This window comes from Canis aureus, chromosome 33, assembly GCF_053574225.1.
Source record: "Canis aureus isolate CA01 chromosome 33, VMU_Caureus_v.1.0, whole genome shotgun sequence".
NCBI lineage: Eukaryota > Metazoa > Chordata > Mammalia > Carnivora > Canidae > Canis > Canis aureus.
In genome coordinates, this window is record NC_135643.1 from 26,857,513 (window position 1) to 26,870,617 (window position 13,105).

At 32.8% G+C, this 13,105-nt stretch overlaps 1 protein-coding gene across 6 annotated transcripts in view; it reads right to left on the bottom strand.

Moving 5' to 3' along the window:
• Window positions 1–13,105, bottom strand: part of INTS12 (integrator complex subunit 12) — a 37,945-nt gene that overhangs the window by 5,499 nt on the left and 19,341 nt on the right. For 3 of the 6 annotated variants that reach the window (XM_077882193.1, XM_077882198.1, XM_077882197.1), the window contains 2 exons: window positions 9,770–9,916; window positions 4,606–6,118 (listed from right to left, as the gene is read on the bottom strand). In XM_077882193.1, coding sequence (XP_077738319.1) covers window positions 5,534–6,118; window positions 9,770–9,916 — 732 coding nt within the window. In that variant the 3' untranslated portion in view covers window positions 4,606–5,533. Of the gene's footprint in view, window positions 1–1,436; window positions 3,057–4,244; window positions 4,525–4,605; window positions 6,119–9,769; window positions 9,917–13,105 lie in introns of those variants that run through there. The other 3 variants (XM_077882196.1, XM_077882194.1, XM_077882195.1) reach the window with 3 other exon arrangements.

Sequence of the window (13,105 nt, forward strand, 5' to 3'; positions counted from 1 at the left end):
AAACAAGGCAGGCATTAAGGATAACATTTGCTGAAACACAATGTCCTGGGACACTGAACTTTAATTTGGAAATAGCTCAAAACTGTCTGCTAAGATTTCAGGCATATCTTGTCAAGACATTTTTTTTTTTTTGTCAAGACATTTTAATTGACTGGTAGATGCTTCTTTAGAACAGCAAAAAGATTTGACTAAGTGGTTTTCTTTAAAAACCAAAATAAGGTGGACTTTCAGTGTTCAAATAGAATGTGCTAATATGACATTAGATTTTAAGATTTGATTGCTACTTTGAAAGATTTCATCTCTATAGTATATAGTTACATATATTACTAGGGAATATAAACAACAAAATGAAGTGGTGCTTTTCAGAGGGCTGTTTAATGCATGTATATGGCATGTACATCCCTAGAAATTCATAAGACATCTACATGACAGAAAAATTTGCATTTTAAAATTTTGTTCCTGAAATACTTAATCTAAAGGTGATTTTATAAGGTTTTAATGTTGTTTTTGCATAACATTTTCTCATTTTGAGTTTGGATACCAAAAGAAGATTCTCTTTTTTGGATATACAGGGACTTTTTATGTCTTAAATAGTGCTTTGTACCCAATGGTTAAACATAAGTAAATTCCAGTTTGCCTAGAGTAAAGCAAAAGGAAATCCAAACTTGCTACTTCTGGTAACTATGAATATACCCAATAACCAAACTAGTGGGGAAATTATATATATGTATATATATATATATATATATATATATATAGTTACATTTTTGGCATATAAAAGTATATATTTAATATATAACAATATATATATTATGCTCCCCTCAAAATGAAAAATTATGTAAGTAGCACATATCTACTTCTCTGGCTGAAATAAGTGACTAGATGTATATGAGAAGCTTTGTCTACTTGTGTGGTCCTAGGATTGATGCTTCCTGGCTGACCTTTTTAGAAACCACACCACTAAAATCATAGCTGCAGTTAACTGCTGAGCAGGTGTTGTAATGAAGCCACCTACTGCAGTCCATCCCTATTGTGAAGAACATATATTACTATAAAACTGTTTTTTTGTTGCTATTTTAAAAATTCACCTACATTTCATATGCCACTTTGGCTTCATTTTTTTTAACATCGTACAATCCCTTCCTTTTCCTCATATGTTGTTGTTATATTTTTGAGGTCAGACATTATTTTGTTGGGCCTAAGGGAAATAAAATCCACAGATAGTTATGGTGTATGTAAGTCTTTAAGAAGTTTAAAAAGATGAAACTATTGGTGACATCATTATAATTAAGGCATTAAGAAATAATTTCTTTGTATTTAAAAATTTAAATGTTATTTACAATATAGAATTCTCTGAAATAGGTATTTTTACCAAGAATGAAGGAGAAATTTTTGTGGCTGTTTTTCTTTGTAAAACAAATAAACAAGTGTATGTATACATGTTGTATAGTATTTATTTTTAAATATCTATGCTCTAAAGTAATATTATGCACAATGTTTGGAAATTATAAAAAAATCAGTAATACAAAATTAACCATGTGTACTTAAATCATGTGAAAAAGTCACAAAGCTACTAACTGAACACTCCTTGTATTTTAGAAAAATAACCTCTTTGGAGCACTTGGGTGGCTCAGTGAGTTAAGCTTCTGTCTTCAGCTCAGGTCATGATCCCAGGACCCTGGGATCAGGCTCCCTGCTCAGTGAGGAGCCTGCTTCTCTCTCTCTCTCTCTCTCTGCCCCTCCCTCTGCTCATGCTCCCTAATAAATAATTATATAATCTTTTCTTGAAAAAGAAAAATACCTTGAGTTTTCATTAGTATAAAATAATTCTATGAACATTGAGAAGAAAAATAATGCACAATGTTAATCATAAGTATGTAGCATTGCATGAAATACTTTAAGTGCTGATATAGTCTATATTTTGCCTGAAATATAATTTGGACTTTTAGAGATGGCTATTAAGTGCCTGTCACTATTTGTGATGAATAATTCATATGATTTACAAAAATTAGTTATTACTGAAACATGAAATTGAAACTTCACTTTTCCCATAAGCTTCTTAGATTTTTGTCTATTGCAAAACCTTCTCAGAGCCATATGAATAGAGATGAAATCTTTATATTTGAAGATGGCGAGAAAACTAATGAAATCCTATTTGCTGTAACTATGGCTTCTTAAGGTACTAAATGTACTGCTCAATACTGAATACATCTAGCCCTCACAATATTCAAGCCAAATTAGACATATAAATCTACATTACAGTTGATGAAGAAGTAATTAGATTTCACTGACTGGGAGGACACTAGATTTTACATTATCTGGGGAAATACTCCAATTTATAGAATGTTACTATTTTTAAAGTATAATTTTTTGTTACTTCCCTCCTATATACACTAAATAATATATATAAAAACTCAGCCATTAAATTATCTGTGATCTACAAAATTATCTAATATAATGCATCTTCACTCCAGGACTACTAGAATTCCAGCTAAGTCTACAGGCAAGATTTGCTTCAGTTTTTCAGGAATACAAATCATATTTTAGCATATACTGGAATTAGATGTTCTTGTTCAAAAATCTAGGGAGTGTATTCTTAATAAAGTTTATCCTACTTTAAAAGAAAACTATACAATGGCATGTAAATGTATTTATGGCTTTTTCTAATTGCTTATAATTTTTATAATTATTGCATTAATATAAATTTATTTTTATAAATGTATCTCCTATATATCCTATGATCACAATATAATTTATAACCCGAGTTACTAATAATCAGTACTACCACATCCTTGTTAAGCATCAGAATCAGAAACCTAACCTTAGAATATTAGATGTCTTCTGTTTTATCTCAATTATCATCTGTTTTATAGAGGAGGAAACCAAAGATGATACAGCTCATACACAGAGACTGGGATTCAAAACCAGATCTTCTGGGGAACCCCTGGGTGGCTCAGTGGTTTAGCGCCTGCCTTCAGCCCACGGTGCGATCCTGGAGTCCTGGGATTGAGTCCCGCGTCTGGCTCCCTGCATGGAGCCTGCTTCTCCCTCTATGTCTATCATGAATAAATAAATAAAATCTTAAAAAACAAAACAAAACAAAAAAAACCAGATCTTCTGACTTTAAGTCAGTGGTCGTTTAGTGGTAGTTTTCCTTTTGTTTGGTTTTTGTTGAAGCCACTAAAATCCACCAGAAAGCACAATATGTAAAAAGTGCTATTGATCAAATTTCTACTAGAATAGGATTTGAACTTAACAATCCTAAAAGTCACCATGGTTGACTTGGTTCACCTACTTATCTTCCAGTCAGTGGCATAATAAATATTTATTGAGAAGGGCGGCTGCAGTGGGAATACAATCGCGTGCAAATCAAACAAGATGCTTGCCCTCATACAACTTAAATTCTAGTGCAGGGGGAAAAAAAACAACTATGTATAATAAAATAAATTAAATGATAAGTACTATTAATATAAAGCTGTCTACTTTCATACATGTTCAGTTAAAAAGCTTTATGTTCATTTAAGTATGGAAAGATCAAGATCTAAGATCTACCTGAAGACAAACTCTAATATAAAAGTACCTGTATAAAATACCAAACTGCATTATATACATTACTCTAGATATATGCATACTTACATATATACAGGTTCCAAATATATATTTATACACACATATAATCTATACAAAGAGCCAAGCTCAATGAAACATAACTTCCTAAAAAGTCATCTAACATCCTCTCTGAAATACTGCAGAAATTAAAAGTTCCTTCTCTTTCAACTCTATCCAGCACATATGTTCTGTGATGGGATAAAATTTTTCACTTCAAGTGCTAATGTGCAAACTGTGCATTACTGTGTTAGTATCTCAGAGGTACTGAGGTCACATGAACTGTTAGTTCTTGAGCTGAGTTTGTATCAGATCATTTTGTCCAGCTTAGTCCAAACTGGCCCTCAACTATAAAACTATCATAAAAAATAATGATGATTTTATGGGTTGTTTTTGGTTCTTTGAGCCTAAAGAAGATTTGAGGTTCATGCTAAATGATGTTTAAAATCTTTGTTTCTCACAACACAAACATTTGTAGGCAGATTTTAAACATGTAAATAGATGTTTACTCCACATGCAAACAATGGGATTATCTCAATCCAGAATTCTATTTTACTATGAATAATTTAGTGTCGTTATTTAAGGGTAGTTTAAAATAGTATCTCTCCTTAGAAAAAGACCAAGTTTATTTAAACAGCTTTATCTTCACAGAAATCTTTTATTTCTCAATTTATTTTAGAAGATGTTAGAAAAATTTATTAAGGGAAAGGGCTTGAGATTAGAGGTTTATAAAGATTCAGTAGCACACATCAAAGTTGAAGGAATAAGGCTGTTCATCGTCTAACAAATGTAGGAATTTTCTGGACTTCTAGTTTCTGGATGAAATGAGGTATTCATGAGGTACAAAATGGCTGTTTTTTTTACTGTAGTGCTAAACTGTTTCTCTGGTCCAGAAAGCCTCATTTCTTCTGTCAGAGACTATATGTAAAACAGTGGTAGAATAATTTGTTAATTTACCAAAAAGGTTACAACTCAGATTTAACAATGTGCACAGACATATTTCAAAACAATTTCAAGATTTAATCATGATATAGGAAGCTTTTTTATACAAAGTTAACTAAAATTAAAATACTATAACACTTTTGGGCAGTAAAAATAAAGCAGCCTTTTTTTTTTATGATACAGGAAGAAGCTATCAGTATGTAAACAAGTCAGAAATTATCCATCCACAAAAATTCTTGGAATGGGTATTTTGCTCAAGAATTCTCAGGAATGTGTATAACCAGGATAAGTAAAAACTTAACATTTTTAGGAACATACTATGTTTGTATGTTAGACTGGCAATGTGAGGAACAGTAGGTAACGGGAGAAAAGTACTGCATTATGGGAGTTTGCAATCTATTGGAAGAGATAGACCCATAAATAACTGATATGAAGTGATAAGAAAGGTAAAAATACAGAAATGTGAGAAATCAATTATTTAAAATTAATTTTGAAAATAGGGAGATGAAATATTTGAGGGGAGAGGGAGGATCAATCGATATGAGGCCAGGGACTAACACTGAATATCTGGAATATTGGGGGGAAAGCAGAAAACTACATTGGGTCATTCCTGCCACTTTGTAAGGCACTTTATTCAGCAGGAGTAATTCTTGGGACTTTGCTAGTAGATGCACTATTTCTTTTTTATAAAATTCATGTATGCTACCAGTGTCTTGGGATTCCAGAAGTTCTCATCAAAAAATAATCAGTCAAATTATTGTTTTCACACACTATGGAAACTGTTAAAATAAAAATGTTAAACAGACTTAAAGTAGATATCCAAATTTTGCTTTAAAACATTTAGCATTTTAAGTTAAGAAATAATAGAAATTTCATTGTGATTTTTTTTCATTCTGAAGATTTTTATTAAGTTATAGTATATTACAGTTTATGTCTTAATAATAAGATCTTAGGGTAATTTGATATAAAAACCTACTTGGCCACATTACTTCTTGAGTTTCTTCTGGGCAGCTTTCTTCTTGACCATCTGTAATCGTTTCATGGCATTGAGCTGTGATTCTTGTGAAGTTGGACCTTTAGGGCATGCTGAGAGAGAGCTGCTTAATTCTGAAGTGCTTTTGCTAGTGGTACTTCCACTAGGTCCTGATGTCCCACTATTTCCATTCCCACTGAGTTGGCTGGTGTTTCCCGGAACTAAACTACTTGGACTCGGAAGACCTACTTTGCTAACATTGTCACAACTAACAGAGCGACTCAGGCCAGTTTTGCCCAAAGTTAGAGGTGGAGGTGGTTTCAATGGTACAGCTGGTGCAGTGCTGTTACTAGCACCTATTTTGGAACCTATTCCACCTTTAGATGATGTCGCCAGACCAGTCAAACCCACAGGCTTCTGGTTAGTTGATGAGGTAGCAGGTTTCCCACTGTTGTTTTGGGTTGCTGAACTCAATTTTGCTGTTGATGGACCAGCAGAGGAAGTTTTAGCTGCAAAAGCTGCCCATCCAGTTAGGCCACTAGTTACTGAAGAAGAAACACTGGTACTAGAAGAATTTCCTGAAATAGCCGTGGACGTCTAAAAAAAATAAGATAAATACTGCTTAAGAGTGAAATGTAATTAACACTTAATTTTATCTTTATAAATATATGATTAATTACACAAATAAATTTATATATATATATAAATATAAATAAATAACAGTTAATTGTTGGACTTTACATTACATTTATTTTATGTTACAAAAGTAATGACTTGGGGAAATTTAAATCACACCACCAAAATTAAGTTCTTATGAAACTGATCTGAAACAACACAAACAATAACATTTATCCATAGCTAATAGACCCTACCATTTCCAAAGCAGAAATTCTGGGATGTCACTTTCTTATTCTAATGATTCCAAAAAAGAAATATATGAAATTCCTTTTTGGGAATTGCTTTAAATTCACTTATAAGCTCATCAGAAAATCAGATTTAATGCTTTAACTTGTTTTTCACCAAAAAAAGGTATTATTTATTTCAGTAAAGTACCCTATTCTTTACACATTGCTCCAACTGGCTTGTGAATTATTTCAAAAATAGAATCCACTCTTAATGGACAAAAATGTTTGTGCCCAGGTCATTTAGAAAACATCTGAGATAAATAGATTCATTTGATAATTACTTACTGAGTGAATGTGTCAGATTCTGAATTCATTTTTTTAAAAAAATGTTCCAACTCCAATTTTGAGCAAATAACTCCTGCACTGCAAAATATATATGGAAATCTGTGTGTGTGTCTCTGTGTTTGTATGTATGTATATATAGTGTAATGTTAACTATTTGGAACTGTACAGCTCTGGTGATGTATTGAAAAGGTTTCATAACCTTATTTTCACAATTTGTTCATGTTTCCATTGAAACAACCATACAAGAGATCCCTGCTTCTGTATAAAGGATTTTATTAACTGCCTCATAAGCTACACAGTGACATTTTAAGCAGGCCTATCTTATTCCCAGATGAATTTCTTAAAGATATAACACCTTAGTTTCTCAAATTAACTTCCTTGGCCAGTCAAAAGCTAACAATGATACCAATGTCATTATACAAATAAATCCTGTTCTTATTCACATGAGGATAATTTTTTTTTAAACTTCATCAGGCAAAACTTTTTTTTCAAGTTAATTTTAAACTGAACTTCTCACTAGCACTCTTTCTACCTTTATATTCTTAAGATTCACAAAAGTGTTAAATTTACATATTGGTAAAATATTAAGTTTTACAAATAGTATTTTACTCAGAAATATGGCAATTACCATGCCTAAAATACATGCAGTTGTACTTCAGACCTGAACTCTGAGTCGATAAAAACATTGCTAGTTCTTACAAAGTAGCCTTCAATATTATCTGCATGTAAACACTTGCAGACTCCTTGCTGAGGATGGAGCCTGACACGGGGCTTAATCCCAGGATCCTAAGATCATGACCTGAGATGAAATCAAGAGTTGGCCCTTAACTGACTGAGCCACCCAGGCACCCCTGCATGTAAACATTTTTAATCAATGTGAAAAGTAATCACGATAAAGTGCTGAGATATTTATAAGAGGAAGTCCAGGTTTTAGTTTACATACTCTAAAAACTAGGATTTTTTTTTTTTTTACAGTAACTATCTCATAAGATTATCCAGAGAAGATAAGCCACACATAAATTATAAATTCCTGGAGGAACACACACAGGTAATGAGAAAAAGTTAGTAAAGGAAGCAAAAGGATACAAGTGTAGTAAACTTTTAACTTTCTTTTTATGAAAGATCTAATTTTTTTCCTTTTCTATTAAACATAAAACTGTCTGCCATATGGCTAAATGATCTTTCAACAAACTTCACAGAAGAATATCCATCTGAAGTAATTAAAAAGACCAACACTTATGAAGTACAAACAGAAAGCAGATTTTGTATGTACAGCATTTTAGTTTAATGGCTTGCAGTTACTTGTATTGCCTTTCAACAGAATGACAGATGGCTTATCAGGGCACGAAAAAGTAAAATAATACAAACAATGGAAACCAAGAAATTTTTTAGCATTTCAGCATAGATAATAAATTTCTCAGCTATTTTTCAATTTTTATCTATTAATATTTTCTTGCCCATTATCCTAGTTAGAAAGCCATTTTTTTAAATTATTTTTTCCATTTGTTTTTTAATATGTGAAAGGACACAAATTTTTCCATAGTAAAAATGTATTCACTTTCATCATAAAAACACCAAGACTTCTAAATCAAAATAAACATGACAGCCAAGACCTTAATTTATTTTCCACAAAATGATTTCATGTTGGATTTCTTAAAATTATACTTTAGTAGTAACAAGTTGGTATAAAAATCTAGCTAAAAGTGATTTAAGTATAAAATACAGCAACTCTAATTACTTTCAATAAATTATTCTTCCTTCTATTCCAATTTGCTAAGTTTTTACATGGCAAATGCAGATATCCTTTAGATATTAACTTCCCTGGCAAAGTAAGTTTTAAAATGATCTGCAAATAAAATTATCAGTATCTTTCTCAAAGTACTTTATATTCATATATTTTTTTATTTGAGAGAGAGAGAGAGAGCAAGGGGAGTGGCAGAGGGAGAGGGAGAGTAAGACTCTAGATCAGACTCCCCACTGAGCACACAGCCCAATGCAGGGCTCATTCCTATGACCCTGAGATCATGACCTGAACTGAAATCAAGAGTTGGATGCTTAACCAACTGAGCCACTCAGGCATTCCTTTACATTCATATTCTTTATCATCACACCAAGGTTCTTGAACTTTGCTACTTAGAGTCAGTAGGACAGGGTAATACCTAGAATTTTCTGGGATCAACTTTTGAGAAATTGGGGCTAATATTTTTTAAAATCTTTAGTACTCTGCTTAAAACTGGAATGTGTAGTTCAGTAAAAATATTGTTTTTGTTATAAAATTAGTTTACAAAAATATTTTATTCCATGATACCAAAATACCAGATACTATATAGTGTGATTTCAAAGTTGTAAACCTAAGAACGAGAAAGGTGACGCTTTCAATAGATAATATGGTCCCTTAGTATAAAAGATAGTACCATGAAAGTTCATGATAATAAAGGAAAAAAAATAAGATGAAGAAAACTTCTTCAATAGCCAATAAACAGAAAAAATGCTGCAAGGCCAATCAACACAAGTCATGTGAAGAGCAAAACTGTTGCGACTGAGGGCAGAGGTATTTAGAATTGAAAGAAAATTCCTGATTGGAGATACGTGTCTGACTACATGGAAATGATAAAGAATACAACCTTGGAATGCTTATAGATGATCTTTCCTAATTTTGATAAAAAGAGAAATAGCAGAGTTAGATATTAAACAATTACAGAAATGCTCCCTTTTTTTTTTATATTTTTTCTTTATTTATTTATGATAGTCACACAGAGAGAGAGAGAGGCAGAGACACAGGCAGAGGGAGAAGCAGGCTCCATGCACCGGGAGCCCGACGTGGGATTCGATCCCGGGTCTCCAGGATCGCGCCCTGGGCCAAAGGCAGGTGCCAAACCACTGCGCCACCCAGGGATCCCAGAAATGCTCCCTTTCTAACTACTGGTAATAGTAATGCAGTCTTTTCCCAACATATGGCCATTTAGTATATAAAGTTCCTTATCAATATTTTTTTTCAAGTATTTTTTAGTCAACTAAATTAAAATCCAATCTTAGATAAAAATGAAATGTACTGTACCTTGACCTCTGTTCTCTTAAATGCTAGAAAAGTTGTCTCTTGTTTGAGTTTAGTTTCTGGTTTCTTAACCAATGGATCTTTGACAGCTGGAGCTACAGAAACAACTGTGGGTGCTGGTTTCTGTGGTGGTTTCTGAGTTTTCTGAGCCTGTAAAAATCAGTGGATTAGATACAAAATCTTAATTGAATGCACACAAAAAAAAATCTGTCACAGGACTCTTCATTGAATTGAAATACAGTTGAACATTTTTTTTTAAAAAAGATTTTATTTATTTGAGAGAGAGATGATCACTGGGTTTTCTTCTATATGTTGGCAAATTGAACACCAATAAAAAATAAATTTATTAAATAAATAAATAAACAAACAAACAAATAAATAAATGAGAGAGAGAGAGAGAGAGAGAGAAAGCACAAGAGGGGGGAGGATGGAGGGAGAAGCAGATTCCCTGCCCAGCAGGAAACCTGATTGTGGTACTTCATCTCAGAACTCCGGAATCATGACCTAAAGCCAAAGGCAGAGGCCCAACTGACTGAGCCAGCCAGGTGCCCCTACAGTTGAATATTTAAAAAATATTGTGGTGATACTGAAAATATAGATTCTTGGACAAATTATTTTTATCATCATCCTATGAATGGTTTTACAGATTTTATTCATTTCTAAACAGTAAAGGTAATATTAAGCTTTTAGAAATAATGCAGATTAAGTTGATTAAATATCATTCTAACAAGACAAATCAAATTGTTTCTTTAAAAAAAGGAAAATCACAAATTATTTGTAACCAGTTAGCTTCATTTGTAATGAAGTACATTTATTTATTATGGTTGGTCAAAGACTTAGAGGAGTTTTCTTCTTGATGTTCAGACACAAACCTCTAACAGTGGGTGAGTTAAAGAGGTGGTTCAGGTCAATTATATTATTTCAAATACAGAATGAAGATAAAAAACTATTAGTGATAAATGATGTATCTTTTTGAGGTTTTCCCACACTGCAGAAGAGGCATACTAAACCTTTTGAAAAAGTCCACAAATATAATTTTCTATGTTATCAAAGAGACTTCTGTATCTACACTTCCTTTATAAACATTTTAGGTTTTATTTTGACCAATAATTGATTTTTTCTTTATAACTTGGTAATTTATTAAATTCTCTTCTGAACTCTAATCATTTTTCAGTTTATTACTTAATGTTTTCCAGGTAAATAATTAACTATATAAACAGTATAGTGTAGTGTTTAAAAGCAGTTTTTAGAGTCAAATAGATATAGGATTAAAACCCAGCTCAACTACTTCCCTAGCTATGTTACCACAGAAAAATATGTAAATCTCTAAAATCTTCATTTTCTTTGTCTGCAAAATAGGGATAAGACTACCTGCTTTTAAGATGGGTTATGAGGATGCATTATGATTACATATGTGTCTAGTATAATGTCTGGCACATGTTGAGTGCTGACAGTAATAGTTTTTATTTATTCATCATCATTTATATAGGATAAGAAAACTGAATCTGGAAGAACCCCATGCATACTAGATGGGGAAAGATGCTCCCAGCCAGTCCATTTTGACAATCTTCATATAACCATGCAGAACTATATCAGGAAATTCATTCATTCATTCATTCATTCATTCATTCATTCATCTATCTATTTATATTTTATTTATTTATTCATGCAAGACACACAGAGAGAGGTAGAGACATAGGCAGAGGGAGAAGCAGACTCCCCATGGAAGGCCTGAAGCAGAACTTGATCCCACAATCCTGGGATCCCACAATCTGAGCCAAAGGCATCTAGACACTCTACCACTAAGCCACCCAGGTGCTCCTATCAGGAAATTTATTTATAATCTGTTCCCATTTCTGGTAAATTCAATGCAGTCTTTTTGCCTGAACTTTCTTGCATAATCTTGTGCTACAGTTTGCTCTACTATATAATTTTGGCCTTTATGTTTAGATTAATCCCATTTTTTATATTACATGTCTTGTATATGAAAGTATAGCTACTTTCAAACATCACTTATAAAACAACATTCAGGTCAAGAATATAATTAGATATGCTAGAAGACTACCTGTGGTAAAATAACTCTTACCAGCAGGAAAAGAGGACCATCTTATCCTTTATTGCAAAACCATGTTATGAGAATGCAGCCCTCAGTAAATCAGAAATTCATGGTTCCATAACCATGGCTTTCAATCTTACACTTCCTTCAACCCACATCTACTATTCCAGATGTTAGACTCTGAAGACTGACCTAACTTATTCTTGGGTGACGGGCACTGGGGATTATTCTGTATGTTGGTAAATTGAACACCAATAAAAAATAAAAAAATAAAAAATAAAAATATTCTGGTGTTAGCAGATGAAGACTCCAACTACGCCCAGAAAGGGCCTTTGCCTCGATCATGTTTGGATCGTTTTCCACTTTTTCTACATCACCTAGCTATCTTATGAGTTGAGTACAAAATACCCGGAACCCTTAGTCCTTTGCTGATAATACTAGTTTCGGGAATGAGGATATTATCATTGACTTGGTGCTGCTCAACAAAGGTACTATAATTTTTCATTGGCTTACTGCTTCATACACTGCAGAATGTATGAAATTTCCCACTCAAGGCAATAATTGCCAATATGAAAGCAATAAAAAATACCACATATTTCTAAATGCTGCTGAGTAGGTGTGTTATTAGCTTAGATTGAAAACCACTGCAGTAAGTCATGAGTCTCTGACTTAGTGCTGAGGCAAAACCCATTACCTGGTAAAGAGAACATTACAGAACTGAAGAATGATCTTGGAGCCTGTCACACACTATCACAACATTCTTAACTAGGTCTTCCCATAATAATGTGTACTGAGGAACTGCCCTAGTTGGAAAAATTAATGTGAAGAGAATGGGGATATAAGATGCTATTTATAGTATCTCTGAGATACCTTGAAGCAATAACCAACGCACATATCAGAACTGCACTGAAAGCAATTATAGGAAGAATGACTAAATTTAGCATCCACACTATTTCCAAATTCCTTTCTCTCATTAAATTTTGTGTTTACTGGATCCTAATCATCAGGCTCACTTCATATAATAACTTTTGTTATTTCTCTGAGTCTACTCTTAGTGAATTCTACTCATGTTTTAACATTAGTCATGGCTCTCCATTCAGTACTTTGACTCCTGGACATACAGATTGAACTTATTGACTATTTCTGGTACTAACCCACATTTCCTTCATTTACATACCTTAAGCATGGAACAGAAAGTAGGATGTATCCATTCCTAAGCTCTGCTGTGGTGCTATGCCAATAAATTAGACATGGTCTTACTGATAAATGAATTACACACGGAA